This window comes from Fundulus heteroclitus, chromosome 23, assembly GCF_011125445.2.
Source record: "Fundulus heteroclitus isolate FHET01 chromosome 23, MU-UCD_Fhet_4.1, whole genome shotgun sequence".
In the NCBI taxonomy this organism is placed as follows: Eukaryota; Metazoa; Chordata; class Actinopteri; order Cyprinodontiformes; family Fundulidae; genus Fundulus; species Fundulus heteroclitus.
Window position 1 is genome coordinate 4,297,343 of NC_046383.1, and position 15,916 is coordinate 4,313,258.

The following is a 15,916-nucleotide window of genomic DNA, read 5'->3' on the forward strand; positions in this document are numbered from 1 at the left end:
CGTATGCTGCCCCCTTCAGGACGGTAACGATAATACAGCTTCTTCTTCTTCTATTAGAGTTTTATCGCGGTTTAAAATTAAAGGTATGCCTTAGTGCCACCAGTTGGTATGGAGTGACTGAAACGACGTGCATAAAAATACAAAACAGGAAAAGAAAACCCTTTTTCTATTAAATAAACAACTGTTTTTAAGTTATTCTACGCTAATACATTGCCTCACCTTAGACATTTTGTTCCTTTTTGTAGGTCGTTTCTTATAGTTTAAATTTATTCATTATTTGGTATTTTTATATCCACATTATATCACAACAACAACAACAACAACAATAATAATAGTACAAATAAATCTGTGATTAACTTTGAGATTCAAATGTCTTTTACCAACACAAAGTTCAGAATGTTTTACAAATAAAAACTGACATGCCGCCACGAGTCAATACTTTATGGAGACATCTTTTGGTGCAATTACTGCTGTGAGTATACAAAATTGGTACATATAGAGATTCAAATTTTTGCCCATTTGTCTCTGAGAAAATGCTGCAGCATAATTTTTCACATTTTGTCGCAGAACAGATTTGTTCACCGATCGGTGGAGATATTACGCGGACTACCGAAGAATTCCTAAAGAACTATAAACACAGCCTCTCTTTGTAGTTATACAGATATCACACACACACAATTATACACGTTTGGCCTCTAAACATGCAGCGTCAACATATGGCTCCAACATCAATCAAAGTATTTCCGACATACACACACTTTCCATATTTGGCATCCCTTTAGCCTGTAGCTTCACGATTGATATTAGGGCCAGACGACAATCGATATACGTGTGGTGCAATAGAAACAAAACAAAAAAAAAAGGTCAACAGAGAGCAGGTTTCCTTTTTTTTGCTTTCTTGCTCATCAGGTTAGTACTACAGTCATTACATCCTCCCAGCCAATCACAAACACAGACACGGGAATGCTCTGTCACCAAGCTTCGCCCCCTTCAAAGAACGATGTGGGCTACTTTGATAATTGGTGAACATTTTAGGGAAAACCTGATTCCAAAATTTTGATCCACTCCTTAGCTGCATGCTTCTTCATCCTTGTCAGCCCAATTTTAAAGCCACAATGGCCTCATGTAAAAAATATCACCTTATCTACTTTTGCCCTAGATTTCTCTCAATGTCAGTGGTCTTGAGCATTTTAGTAAAAGGCAACTGGACTCGCTGTTATTAGCATCTTTAATGAACTTCCTCCTGTAATCGGAAAACTTCACCTTTCGTTTGAAATGGTTCTCCCGTTCTGAGCTGAGCAGAGGTCAGCTTTGAAACACGGCTGATTTTAGAAAGATAAAAGTCCATTTTGATGAGCCCAAAATACCTTAAGACAGAAAAAAGTCACCTTTTAGCAGTTTTTTTTTTTGTCTCTTGTCATTGACTGTTTGGCAGTGAGATGTATCAAATGTTGTTTTTTAGCAGCAGACAAAGAAACATGGAAACCATAAATCATCTGAGGCTCCGTATTCTCATCTGAAGAACATTAGTGAGCTTTCAGTTTGACAAAGAGCCTCACAGGCCACACACTTGATGAGGAGACGGGAACTCAAAACAGTCCTTTATCTTTCTTTAGTCCCTTTTGATTTTGTTGTTGCTTTATGAATAAACCTGCAGTTTAAAAAAATAAAGATATGATTCCCACTCAATCAAAAATTATTACTATAGAAAAAAAAAAACTCCTTACAATCTCCCAGGATGTTTAAACTTTTTGGGTTAATTTAGACACTTTACTTTTGCAGCTGAAGAAACAGTATATGGTTATTTTCTCTCTAAGTTAAGTTATCAATTATTTGCGTGGATCTTTACTTTCACTTTACACATGGATTTGGTATGCAATATTATGCTTTGTGACAAATTAAACTTGTGAGTCATTATTGGATGGATACAAGCAAACACGTTGGCTTTACTTTTATTGCTACCCGTTTATTTATACAGATACATCTCTCAGGTATCTGGTGGACACAATATCTCATTTTTCAAGAGCAACCAGTTAATGTTAAATAATTAGTAAAATGCATGGATTCCATTGCTGCAGCTGACTATTATATCTTGATTGATGGACTTGAAATGTGGGTAGGATATCTGGTGCAGTGCTAAACTAATTTATATTTTATTAGGCAGACCATGACTATTTTGTGTCATTTATCACTTAGTAATCTGAGTGAACAAAGATCACAGGTGAGGCTCCTCAAGGCTGTATAATATGATTGAACTTGACTTTGTAAAGTGCCTTGAGATGACATGTTTCATGATTTGGCGCTATATAAATAAAATTGAATTGAATTGATTTGAAAGGCTCCATCATTGTGCCACTTTTATTCAACATCTGCAGTACCCACATAGGTCAGATTTTGGAATACACTACTTACCTTCTCATTCAATGGTTTGTTTTTATTAATGATACGACATCTGGGAACTCCTTCAAGACAGTTGGAGAAGGTCATAAAAATATAGAAAAGCCACTGAATGACAAAAGTGAGTCCAAACTTTTGACTGGTAGTGTACTTTAACATTATTTGCCATATATGTTGACGATACACAACTATATATTTCTGTTTAACATGCAATAAGAGTCCATCAAAGTCCCAAGCTTCTGAGTCAATCCTGTCCAGCTGTGTAAAAAAATATATTTTTCACAATCAACCCCTTACACTTCAGAGAACCTGTTTTCTTTTTTCATTTTCTCATGCATGAAATGGACTTCAAAACAGTATCTTCTGGAGTAAACCTGCTGTTTTGTTGTTATAAACTACGGAAAAAATGTGTCCGTTTCAGTTTGTGAAGAGCATATTTTTTAAATTGCTTCCTTCCCCCTAATCTTCACTATCTGTGTCACTAATCTTGTAAAAAAATAAATAAAAAATTGTCATGATGTGCGTTCCTATCTTCACCAGAATGCATATCCTTCATGTTGAAAGCAAGAACACTATAAGTATTAATTTTGTGACGGTTTAGCAAGTTTTGTTGCTGTTCTTCTTTGCATTGCACTTTCTTTGGTTTAAAGAAGCACACGTTTGTGTTTGATAGATCTGAAAGATGCTTCATTGCTTGTCAGCGGGTCATTCTGAGTTTCTTTTACTGTAGAATGAAGTTTAAAATAATAATACACGGTGTTACCTTAAAGTGCTTCAAAAAGTATTCATACCACTTTAACATTTTCACATTTGTCACATTACAACCACAAACCACAGTTTTAAGAATCAAATCTGAAACAAATGTGATATGTGAACTTAGAATAAAGTTATTTAGTTGCAAATAATTTTGAAAACCATATATCGTTTCCCACCTACTCTACAATTATGCACTATTCTGTGTTGGTATATGACATAAAATCTAAATAAAGGTGGTAGAGGTCAAGGTGTGTGAATACTTTTGCAAGGCCATGTAACTCAACATTCTGTGTTGAGATGATCTGCAGTTTCATCAATTAACATCCTTTCTCGATGTTTTTGTCCTTTTCATGGTTTATTTGCACTTCACACCACACAATTTGCTTGTTTTGTTGCAAAATGTAGGCCTGTCATGATCATGTTATAATGTATCGCTGAATGCTCAGGGCTTCAGAAATGGTACTCATTTGTCGCAGAATGATGTAGAAACCTGCAGTGACACATTTCCAGATGCTCCGGCCACAGACATGAGCAATGACCAAGAGCCCAAACACGAACCATCAGAGCGGCTCTGATTGGTGCTGGAGAGCAAACATTTGTTTGGCTCCTCTGTACAAGCACAGATAGGCCTCAGCTGAATTGACAAGGTGCCCTAAATTGTGTCGCTGACGCCCGATCCTTCGTGTCAGAACCATTAAAGAAGAAGACTGGGTGTGATGATAATGTATTGATCGGCCTGTGATGGATGGCCACGGACGAGATATAAGTGAACTTCTTGGTGGAGTTGAAAACAGTCCGGGTCCGGCCACCTGAAGGTAGAGACACCATGCTTTCTGTCGCTCTGTGTTGCCTTTTAGCGGTGATTTGTTCTGCAACATGGACACATGCTCTGCCCCTCTATCCAGAACCCAACATGGAGCCGCAAGCGGGTAAGATTCAAAGTTTATTCCTGAAAAAACAAAAAAGATACTTTTAAATCGACTACAGTAAGGTTTTGATTTAAAAAAAGAGAGTAGTTTACTGTTTTCCTTAAACTACAATAACCAAATTCCTGCAATGAAACGGCAAAATAAACAAAAAAGTTTGATTTATTTCAACAGATTTCATTCAGAAGTTGGTGTCAGAGGTGGAAGATGGAGCCAACACAGCTGAGGAGGAGCAGAGAGCGGCGAATAACCTTTATCCTCGAATGATGCATCAGAATGGAGGGAGAGACTCCTGGAATAAAGGTGACACCAGCATTAATATACAAACATTTAAAGCAAAAAGGCAAATGAGGCTAATAAGGTGTTGAAATCAATAGTATGAAATTAACTCAATTACCTTTTTTTCCGTTTAGGGGCAAAGGATTCACCACCACGAGAAAATTTTGCAAATATGGTAAGACTAGTATATGTGCTCTAGTAAGTAATGACTTTTTATGCAGCAGTTAAATCAATTAGTTGCAAAAATCACAAAGTAAAACAAAAAACATTTATAAAATGAAATAAAAAAGACAACACTAAGGCACCAAAATGGCATTTTTTATTTTATTTTATTAGAAGTTTCTTAGGAAAACTCCAGAATTTAAGGAAAAATATATTTTTTTGACTCAAGGATCAGGATGACTGTAAAAAATGTCAATGCAGATTTAAAGATGACAAGCAGAAATGTTCTGGCCAAAACTTTCACGAATGTTTTCTTGCTTTGGGAGGAACGGCTTAGAATAAACTGACTATAAAAAAAAGACTGGGAGACTTCATCTCTTCAGATTGATTTAGTTAAACTCTTAATTCTTCATCTCATTTATTTGTGCTGTTTTTTTTTTTTTTTTTTTTCTCCAGGTAGAGGACCTGAAGGAAGTTGTACTGAAGCTGGCTGCCGCCGACCAGCTGCGCTCTCAGGGCTTTGTCAGGTCAGAGCAGAGTCTGCCAAAAACAAACAAAAGAGGTGAGAGGATACGATTCTGTAAATATGGCACACTTCCCTTCCTTTGAGACAAAATTACATTATCATTTTATTCAGTAAAAAGGACGTTTGACTCCAGTTGTCCATCTAACGAGGGAGTCGGAGGATTTGTATTTGAAATAAAAGAGAGAAACAGAACAAAAATTATCACCTTGGACAGGAATATCTCTTGAAATAAAAGAAACTTCAAGCTGCCGTACAGCACCCACCACATTTATTGTCAAGAGATAAGTAAAAGGCTTAGAATAAATTAACATTTTTTGCAGCAGCAAAATCTCGAGCTGAGAGATTTGCTGCTGTTCCACAACAATACGTTTTGTAGATTTTTTCCTCTTTACTGCTCCTGGTGGCAGGGTCCTGCAGGATTGCTTGTCACAGTTTGCATGATTTTGAACCTTTTTATTATTGCTCTGACAGTGGTTATTGAAAGTATTACCTAAACTGTTACATTGTTGCCATTTCCTGGTTAATGAAGATTAAAACATGTCTGCTTTACTTGAACAGCATGTTCTCTAGTCTTTCCCAAGGTAAAAAAGTAGCCAAGAGAAATGGGGTTCTGTGTCACGTTATATGTATTCCCCAGTAAAACAGATAGGCATGAATATCAGGCATAAATTAAAAAGTCTCCTTTGAAAGGGATGGCAACAAATTTACTCATGGGATTTTTGTAAAAGGCTGTTTCTAAGCATCTTATTTTCCCTCCGCTGAATGAAAGTACTTAAAGTAAATCTAGGATGCTTCAGTGAGAGATTTTACACTTGTGAAATTAAAATATTAATTTATTTGAAAGATTTACAGACATTTTTACAGTGGCTGCCATAAATGTAAAGCAACAAAAATGTGAGAAATTATGTGTAACTCAATTGCAACAAACAAACAAGACAATAAAACAAAACGTCAACCTCATTTTTTAATAAGCAAAAGAGAACCAAACATATCAAGCAGCATTACTGGGACATTAAACCTAGGAATTACTCAGCATTTGCTTTTTTTTAACCTTTTCTGCAAAGGCAGGTCAGGTTATAGCGTCATTGTCTTCTCAGGTTGTCATAGTCTGTGTGTTTTTAATCAAATATCGGTCTCAGTCAATGTAAATAAAAATAAGTAGATTTACACACATCAGCTTTATTTTATACATTTTATTGTTCAAACATTTAAACCTTTTAGCACCATTTTGCTTTGTTCTCAACCCATAAACTTTAGTTAACAACCAAATCCATCATATATTAAACGTTTGCTCAGATTTGCTAAGTGTGCTGACACATAAAGCTGCAAAATGCCACTGAAATGGCACTTAAGAACTATAAATAGCGACTTGTATAATCACAGACTACTCTTGTTGTTAATAGGGCACAGAAACCGGAAGATAATATTTAAAAAAGATTCAAACAATTCTTTTAATTTATTAATAATGAAATGTAAGAAATTTGTTTTATTCTCAGAATTTGAGCCGTTTCTGTTGAGCTGGATGTTTTTCAAGACATGCACAAAAATTATGAAGATGTTTATCACAATTTAAACAGAAACAAACTAATCTATCCAAAAAAATAGTAAAATTATTCACTGTTTAGTTTTTAATACTTTTTTTTCTCTAGCCATAAAGTGGAGGATATCTTTACGTAAATAAAAATTAAGGAAGCTCTGCCGAAGAACTTCAACTGTTTTTTTTTCCCCCAACAGGTTTATAGTTTTCTCTTCTTCCTGTGTTTAACCTGATTTGTTTTTTTGCATTTGCAGCGTGTTTCTGGAAATACTGTGTGACCAACTAGAGCCCAGCAGGCGGGTTTCCCCGGCTCTGGGAAATCTATTCCACTCTTCATCATTATTCTTTTCTTTACCATCAAACGACATGCACATGTTGTCTGTACCCTATATGAAAAAAGAGGATATATTTTTAAATCTGTAAAATTTCTCTCAGTTTTTTTTTTTCTCCTGTGACTGAAAATAAACTAGAACATGTGAAACGGCGTCCAAGGGTATTGATCTGGATTTACTTGCTTGCTGAGCCACACCGAAGGGAAACAAGTACATTTATTTAATAGTGTGTTTGTTAGAGTTATTCAGATCGGAGGAGTGTGTTACATATTTTTGCACAAAAATTAACTGTCATATACATGTATATATCTTTCCTTTGATTTATTCTTAAAAAGCATTAAAAGTTTTTATATTTACACTATAAACAATAACTCTACGAAATATCAACCAACGATTAATTGCACTCTGGGCCATTTTCCATCAGTGAGTAACTAAAGATAAACTTGTGAAAGCAGTGCAATCAGCTGAGGGGCTCTGAATGTATCTGGTTCATCAGGAGAGCTCATTCTAGGGACAACAGCAGCCTCCACAGATTACCATCCAGGTTACATCTGGTGAGAACAGGCCAACGTAACGTTATTAGATGTGAATTTTTATTTCCTCTTGGCAACGCCCAAGTAGGCCTTCTCTATCTCGATGTCGGCCGGACACGTTTGTTTGAACTCCTCCCGTTCGTAGGCGTTTTGAAGGTACCTCCAGACACCTTTGAACTCGGCTGGGATTTCAAAATCGCAGTACTTCTTGGCAGCGACCTGAAAGGGAAGTCAGGAGTTAGCACTTCTTCGTGGAGCATCTCTGGTTTTACCAAAACACTTATGGATAAAGGAGGAAAGTGATTACTTGTGTGAAAGCAATAGCTATCAAACATTTCAACGTTAGATGAACAAAATAACAGGCGCAGAGATTCAGCCCTGAATATAACTGACATATACGTTATTTATAAGGTAATAATCACACAGAATTAAAAACCATCCAGATGTTTTTACCCATTGAACAATTGCTGTTTAAAAACTTGCACTTGGTGTTTTGAGACCTAGAGTGGGGCTCCTACCCCGCTCTTGGGAACATTAGGTGTTTTTAAGCTGTAAAATAACTTATTCTCAATGTGCATGACCGGAGTCGACCCAAAATTGTATGGGCTCTTTCACTTTTAAGATCTCTGCATTATTAATATCTCATGTTAATATCAAATTCCTTCAATCTACGGTATGCAAGGGACTTCATCAGTCAGTTCCAATTACTTATTTTGATAAATGGCACTTTGGATAAAATGCTATTAAATATGAAGGATAAGCATTGTCTGACTAGCGGTGCTTTCTTGCAAGCATGGAAAAATTTAAAATCATTTCTCCAGACTTGTGTGGAAGCAGGTATTTTGAGCATGAAAGGTATCCACTTTACAGACAAAAGCAATAGAAATCACATAGTAGCAATAAATTCAGTGAACGTTTCAGTCGCGTGGTTGTTAATTCATGGTAAATCAGATTTTATAAATAATATTCTATAATGATAGTAATACCCAATGACACAATGGGATTAAATGAGATATTAAACTACATTGTACTTCTTTTTGGATATGTAAACTAAATCATTCATGCTAAAGCCATATAGTTTCCTATTTTTATAATTATTTTTCTGCTTTTTGCATGTCTTTATTGTTATATTTGTCGCTTTTTCTTTTCCTAATTCTGGATTGTTTTCTGTGTGTCGTTTACATCTTTAAATAGCTAATAAACTATGGCATTATTAGTTTGCACAATGGTTACTTTTCCCTTTTCAAACCTTAAAAAAATGTAAATATGTTTCTTTTTATGAGATATATTTTGAATCCATTATTCAGAAAACTTTTCAGCAAAGGTAAAATTAGGTTAGTTCTTTATAAACTGGACAATAAATATGATTTTTTGATATTTTCATTTGGTGTGTAAAATCAAGTGATCTTAGGGGCCCCCTGCTGGCCACAGTACTGTAAACAGCATCTTGTTTTGCTTGTGCCTTGGGGCGAATCTGGATTCTTTAGAGGATTTTACTTCGCCTAATACAACAATAACTACATTTATTTTAATGTCTAAAATCAACATTAAGCCAGTAAAAGCTATTTTATTTATTTTTAAACATCTCTTTTATTAAATGATAAACTGTTTTGCATAAAAAAATTTCTGATGAGTTTAAAGCTACAAAGATTTTTTTTCCTTTGGAACATGATGGTATAAAACTTTAATATTTAAATATTCCTAGTTCAGCCAATAGCAGGCCTTTGAGAACTGCAGTCTACGTTGATGCTTTTACTACTACTATTTGTATCCCCCCGGAGTCTTAAGTAAGTCATAATTTCTCCATCCTGAATAAATAAGCTCACACGCCTCACCCTGATGACGTGCAGCTTGGGCAACAGGTTGCAGTCCGCCAAGGTGAGACGATCACCATCCAGAAACTTCCTCTCGGACTCAGTGATGTTTTCTGCAGAGTTGTGATCGATTTCTTCAGGGAGTGGGCTGTTTAAGTATTCATCCAAACGCCGAAACTCCCGCAGGAGAATCTTTTCCTGTGCTGTAAGATAAGCAACAAACAGAAATTTTGCACTGTAATTATCTTTCATTTAATCTTACTTCTTTTTTGGGTGAGTAAGCTTGTATGTAGAGAAAGAAAGACATATATTTATAAAGCAAAGTTCAAGACATGAATTCAAATGCTTTACAAAAAAACAAAACAAAAAAAAAAAACAAACATTAAAAATATGTGAAAACAATCAACAATTAATTAAAAGTAATTTTAAAGAAGTTTAAATTTAGCTGATTTAAAATAAAACACTAAGTCCAGTCATCTCAAGATTGGAGGGAGCAATTTCCAGAGTCCGGGGACTATTTTTGCAACTAATTCTACAGTACATTTCAGAGACAAGACAATTCAAAGTGCCTTACATGATAAAAACATTGGAAAAGAAAACAGATAAAAAAAAAAATGTCCACTGCCGTGGCAATGTAAAGCAAAGTTGGACTACACACTGAAATTATTAATATTTCAGTTAATGGTTTGGATAGAAAGGTCAAAGGCAGCTTTGGACAATTGGGTTCAGTGTTTCAGCCTGTTTGCAATTTTTTGGGAGTTTGTTCCAGATTAATGAAACATAAAAACTGGATGCAGCTCCTAATGTTTGGATCTGATTCAGAAATGCGTATTAGATTTGAATCAGAGGACCTGAACAGTCGATTCAACTAAAACAGGTCTTTAATGTATTTTGCCGCTAAGACATTAAGTTATTCATAGACTAACAGGGGTATTTTAAAGTCTATTCTCTGAGATACAGGGAGCCAGTGTAAGGAGTTTAGAATTGGTGTGATGTGCTCTACTTTCTTAGTCTTAGTGAGGACGCTGACAGCAGCGTTCTGGATCAGCTGCAATTGTCTGATTGAATCTTTTGGCAGACCTGTGAAAACACTGTTGCAGTAATTGATTCGACCAAAGTTAGTTTTCCTGCTGAGACATTAGTCCTGTAATCCTGGAAATAATCTTTAGGTGACAGAGGGACGACTTTGTTTCAGGCCTGATCGGTGGTTTCTAGCTGTAAACAACAGAAACTGTGTGCTAACTCTTGGTTGCTCTTCCTTTGGTCCAAAAAAAAAAAAAACATTCTCCGGGTTTGTTTTTATTCAACCAATGAAAATATTGCCACATCCAGGCATTGATTTGTTCTCTGCATCCACACAACCCTTGAATGAGTTCATAGTCACCTGGTGACATTGTAATGTAGAGCTGTGCGTCGTCTGCATAGTGACTCATCCTGTTTGTTATTATCTGAGCTGGGGGAGCATGTAAATACTAATTAGATCAGAGGTACCAAAGTCCACCCTCACAAGCTACTACCCTGTAACTTTTAGATGCATCTTTTCTCCAACACACCTGAATCGACCTGAAATTGTTCTTCATTGTCTGTCAGCTCTGCAGTGTTCTGGTGACGAGCCACTCGTTTGATTTAGGCATGTTGGAGAAGGGATGCATCTGATAGTTGCAGAATAGGAGCTCTTAAGCTCTGCACTTGGGCACCCCTGCTCTATATACTTTATCTTATGTTCCCTGGAGCAGGAGGGAAGCCAGTGTGGCTGCACTAGAAATGTTGCGACGTGCTTTGTTTAGGTTACAAGTCCTCATAAAATGAACACAGGGCAACAGGTTCCTCTTCTGATTGTAGCTCAGCTTTACAATATATCTTGAGTGATGCTAAACACGAACGAACCAGAGACTGGACTTGGACGTGTAAATGTAAAACCTGAGTAATAGTATACCCCAAGGTTCTTGGGAGACGATTTAGCAAAGGAGGTTAGAGGACCAATTCTCTCCTTTGCTTGAGGTGTAATTTCATCTAGAGATACAACAGGCACACAAAGGGATCTCAGCTTTTTCTTCAATGAGCTTAGGAAAATGTTCGGCCACGTAACATTTTGAACCTTTACGTAAACAAAGCAGGGATCTTTGAAACCTCAAGAAGCTTGAGAGACGTATAATTTAAAATCACCCTCAGCCTTCATAAGAAATCCCTTTAAAGTGATTTTACATCTGCCAAAAAAAAAAAAAAAGAAGCATGTACAACAGAAACAACAAGGGTGATGACAGAGCCTTGAGCTCCACCGTATTTGAGTCTAGCAGACAAATTAATCACAAACAAACTTACTGGCATTGTTTGGGCTGTTCTTGATGAAAGCTGAGAACTTTGCGAAAATGTCAGAACCCACGTCAAAGGACTCCTTGTTCACCGGGCTGAGATGGGGATACCTTTAATGGAGAAGAGAGATTAGAAACATTCATGTTTACTTTGTTCAGTGAGTGAGCAACATTATCAAACTCCCACGTCACTTGGTATTTGAGTGATGATTAAAACCATTACCACCTTGGAGGGGCCAGTGTTTGTTCAAGGAACTCCTCAATTTTGATGAAGTCTGTTTTAAGGGTGCCGTTGTAGAGAAGGAAAGGGGGGTTTGTACCCGGGGCCAGGTCTTTGAGCTCAGCTGGCTTCCTAGAGAAGACATAGAAAGATGGATTTTATTTCTGTTATCAAGCGTGCCAAAGCTAAGCCTGAGTTGGCTCTTGAGGGCCGTAAAACTCCAACGTGTCACTCTGGATTAATAACACTAACATGCTGTTGCTTTTACACAACTCTAGGAGTGGTCGTCCGCCTGAAAGGCCTGCCTGTGTGTGTAATGAATCACTCATTATCTACATCCTTACATAGTTTCCTGGCCTTATTTACTCGTTGGTTTTGAACCTGAGAAATACACACAATAAGTTCTCAATTAAAGAAGGTGTTTGCTTGAAAGCCACAGAGAGGTCTTTGTACATTTTTGGCTCCACTGGGAGAGTGAGCAGCGCTCTGTCTTACTGCTGTGAAATGGTTTGGATTACTATAAAACATCTACGTAGTGTTTCTTCTGTGTGAAAGTCCCCATAGCCAGATGCTCAGGAAACGTGTTTTTTTTAAAGAGCAGAAGGAGGGGGGCTTACTTCCTCATATCAACAGTGGTCACTGTAAACTTGACTCCTTTCAGCCACAGCACCATGAAAAGTCTCTGGCAGAAAGGACAGTTCCCAATGTTTTCACCATCATGCCCAGCCTGTAAGAGAAAACACAAATAATTAGTTGATTATTACTCAACAGTAATGCTGTGTCTTATCCAGTCAATTATTTCTCACCAAGCTTTCCTGCTGATTCTAATGTTCTGGCAGCAGACCCAGTGCCTGGGACATTTAAAGGCCATTTTCTGCTTGGAAAGGAAATGCAGGCATTGTGTTGCAGCGGACATGCGGGCACATACATCTCCAGTCCAATTTTAGCCACCTGTGATCAAAGCCACTATTTTTGCTGGGACTCAGATAAGATGCAGTTTTATATCTGTTTATTGATTTGAATCAACAAAGTACATGGGTCCGGTGGTGTTCTCTGGTACAAGTAATATGGCTATGTGTCCAGTGTTACACACCAGAGGGAGCTCCTCAAAGCAATAAATAAATAAATGCATGTGGCTGCGGGCCATGAGTAACTAATGATACTGAATTTGTTATTTAAATCAAACCTCATGATTCAGTAGCCTCGTGAGACCATCCTGATCTCGCGAGCTTTCAAGGTTTCACTCGCAGATCAGTCTGGCTACTTTCCGTTAAAGAAAATTTGGAGCAGTTCACCAAACAAACGTCCAATCAGCGTTGGCTTTGAGGCGGGTTGGTGTGACACAACGAGAAGCGCGACAGTTCAGTCTAAAGAACATGGCGGCTTCAGCCGATGAAACTAGCGTTAGCGCGGCTATCGAGCAAGTTTTATCAGAATTACAGAGTATTTCTTCACTGAAAGAAGAGCAAAACGCTGCTCTGGAGACTTTTCTCAGAGGAAAAGATGTTTTTGCTCTTCTCCCGACTGGTTTCGGCAAGAGCTTGTGGTTGGGTTTTCATCGTCACTGTTAGTACGTCATATGCTTCGTTGATCTGATTGGTTTATTTGGCCCGTCTATCACCAACATAGGCCAATCAGCCAACCAGTATTTTCGCCCCTTCCCAAAATTACTTCAACGGAAGGTTTCCAGATGGATATGCAGAGCAAATCCATCTGGCGGAGTCAGGTTAATGATTCAGTGTTAAATTAAAAGGTAATTTCTTTGTTTTATAGGCACCTGGACTCCTGAACATTTTAAACCCTCTCTGGTTTAAAATGTCCCAGATTTAGACTGGTCACACTTCAGATGCATAAATAGTTTTTAATTTTCAATGCTTTTAATAAGTTTATAATAAATGTAGTTTTTCTTTTTCATTTACAGACTGTGCTTCACCAGTTATTTGTGAGGTGGCAAAAGAAGGGGATTGGCCAGGGCACCATTCATTTAAGAACTACCCCTGCCTGGCTTGTGTTAAAGTTACCGGACCTTGTTGGAAGTCAAACACCCAGAGCTACTTCACTTGTTGTGTCATACCAAGGGCTACCAGTACTGTTCACCTTAACTTTGTGTAAAATAAACATATTTTTCATCCTTTGTTATAGATAGTCATTCCTAAATCTATAGATGAATGCAAGTGTGAATAAACAGGAGGGGTAAGGGAATAAAACGAAGTTTCAGATGCAGCTCACTGGTGGATTGTGCTTTTTTGTGGGGGCTATTTGGTGACTGCGGGCACCATGTTGGTGACCCCTGGTCCAATGGGCTCCGGCTCTTTTCCCCTTAAGCGAACTCCACTTGTTGCATAATAGTTTTGAAGGAATTCTTCCTGTGTTGTCTTTGGCATACACCTCATTGTTCTGCCCTGAGATAACTGTCCATTTGTTTATGCATGCCACATCTGTTTCCCTGTTAACTGCTTTCTGCAGCTCCAGCCTCTGTGATTGCATAATCCTTAACAGCCCCCCTGTTGATGTGCTCCAATGGCACAGCACAATGAAAGCAGTTTCGATTAATGGGCTGTACAAAATCAATGCAAACATTTATCAATGATCAGTATGAATAATTCACAACTCAGCATTTGTCACTCAAGACCATAGTTTTAGCATTTGTATACAATTTAGGGTTCAACTAAATAAGTAAAGACTGTTTTAGGTTCCTATGTGCACATTATTTTAATTTTACCTTAGACTAGGTAACCTAAGCCTGTTCACTAAACGAGGCCAAATCCGTTTACTCTTTCCTCACTACGAAAAACCTCCATCCTGGTCCTCCGCTCACCCCTTCTATGGATAAATGTCCATCACTTCCAAACTCACAACTTCAAGAGTGCCAGGGCATTACAGGGGATGCCGGACCTTTCACCACCAGAAAATGGCATCCCATCCGAGAGATGGTTAAAACTTAGCTTTGTTTAGTCTTTGGAAAATTAATGAGAATTCAAATCTATTTATTAAGATAGCTAACATTTTTTTGTCATGTATTTAACATTTAATAATAATAATTATTATTATTATTGTTATTCATTCTTTTAAACGCGCCGTTTAGAGCACTAAAGTACATCGTAAAGATCAAGCAGCATAATAACAATTAAGCAGTATAAAAACAAGAAAAAACATCTATGTACCTTTAATAAAGTACCTTTGAACATGCTGTGTGTCAGCTATCACTGTGTGACAAAATATTCTAAATGCTTGCTGGTTGTCTGTGAATGTGTGCTGGTCTAAAGTGGGTGTGCCCATGGATTCAGGCCTGAGGACACACAGGCTCTCTCCACGCTCTTCTCTTCTTCTGGGCGTGCAGTGATAACGTGAGCTCAGTCTGTCGCCTTAATTCACTGATAACAGCATGCTCTGACCCACAGTGGAGGGATACAAACACCCCAACATGTACCTCACATGGTGTCTGAAAACAGAGCCAGTGAGAAGGAGACTTGTCCTCTGATTGGTTCTGTTTTTTGTCTTCATTGCACTTCAATGCTATGTTCTCTCACTATGTACAGCTGTTAGAAGAAAAAAAGAAAGAAAGACAATACTGACCTTAATGAACAACTCAATGTTGGGCTCCCTTTCTGAGTTTTGTCGAAGTGCCATGTTTAAATGAAAAAAAAAAAAAAGCTTCACAAGACGTTGTTTTTTGGAAAAGAAAAATCAAACAAAAACTTTGCTGTCAAAGATTTCCTTTGATAAAAAGGTGCTAAAAAATCCCTCTAAAAGAAACAGAGAAGAAGCGGATGAAAGTGTTCTCGAAGAGGTCGGTCAAGTAATGGTGGATGTCAGGAGAAGCGGTGTCGCCTCACGCCTGCTTGTGTTTGATTGCTCCTTCTAGGGTATCGCACTTGGCTTCATGAAGCAACCCCGGTGGAGGGAGGATCGCAGAAAAATGGGCGGAGAACAGCACAGTCCAACTCTCTTATATACTCAAACTATATGAGGAGAAAGGCTTAAAATAGTTCCCTTTGCTTACTGTGATACACAGGAACTGATAAGGAAGAGTGACTCAAGGCACAAAAAAAAAAAGACAATTCATATTGCTCAGATGGCAACACCCTTATTGCTATGGAAGAACAAACTGGGAGCTAGGTA

At 37.6% G+C, this 15,916-nt stretch overlaps 2 protein-coding genes across 2 annotated transcripts; one reads left to right on the plus strand and one right to left on the minus strand.

Annotated features, from left to right (window-relative positions):
• Positions 1 to 3,921: 3,921 nt before the first annotated feature.
• urp1 (urotensin-related peptide 1) lies at positions 3,922 to 6,925 on the plus strand. The gene is made up of 5 exons (XM_036127425.1): positions 3,922 to 4,082; positions 4,254 to 4,382; positions 4,493 to 4,533; positions 4,977 to 5,082; positions 6,838 to 6,925. The coding sequence occupies exons 1-5, from the start codon at positions 3,980 to 3,982 to the stop codon at positions 6,867 to 6,869; spliced, it is 411 nt and encodes a 136-aa protein (XP_035983318.1). The 5' UTR covers positions 3,922 to 3,979; the 3' UTR covers positions 6,870 to 6,925.
• Positions 6,774 to 15,708, minus strand: clic2 (chloride intracellular channel 2). Its single transcript, XM_012861825.3, has 6 exons — positions 15,371 to 15,708; positions 12,412 to 12,521; positions 11,801 to 11,926; positions 11,585 to 11,685; positions 9,284 to 9,465; positions 6,774 to 7,667 (listed from the first exon to the last, which is right to left on the minus strand). Exons 1-6 carry the CDS (start codon positions 15,422 to 15,424, stop codon positions 7,509 to 7,511), a joined length of 732 nt encoding a protein of 243 aa, XP_012717279.1. The 5' UTR covers positions 15,425 to 15,708; the 3' UTR covers positions 6,774 to 7,508.
• Positions 15,709 to 15,916: the final 208 nt, after the last annotated feature.

Excerpts from the sequence above, each read along its gene's own strand:
- clic2 (XM_012861825.3), bottom strand. The coding sequence starts at position 15,424 with ATGGCACTTCGACAAAACTCAGAAAGGGAGCCCAACATTGAGTTGTTC. Across the intron at positions 12,522-15,370 it reads ACATTGAGTTGTTCATTAAG|GCTGGGCATGATGGTGAAAA; the intron begins GTCAGTATTGTC and ends TTTCTCTTACAG. Across the intron at positions 11,686-11,800 it reads CAAACACTGGCCCCTCCAAG|GTATCCCCATCTCAGCCCGG; the intron begins GTGGTAATGGTT and ends TCTCCATTAAAG.
- urp1 (XM_036127425.1), top strand. The coding sequence starts at position 3,980 with ATGCTTTCTGTCGCTCTGTGTTGCCTTTTAGCGGTGATTTGTTCTGCA. Across the intron at positions 4,083-4,253 it reads CAACATGGAGCCGCAAGCGG|ATTTCATTCAGAAGTTGGTG; the intron begins GTAAGATTCAAA and ends TTATTTCAACAG. Across the intron at positions 4,383-4,492 it reads GAGAGACTCCTGGAATAAAG|GGGCAAAGGATTCACCACCA; the intron begins GTGACACCAGCA and ends TTTTCCGTTTAG.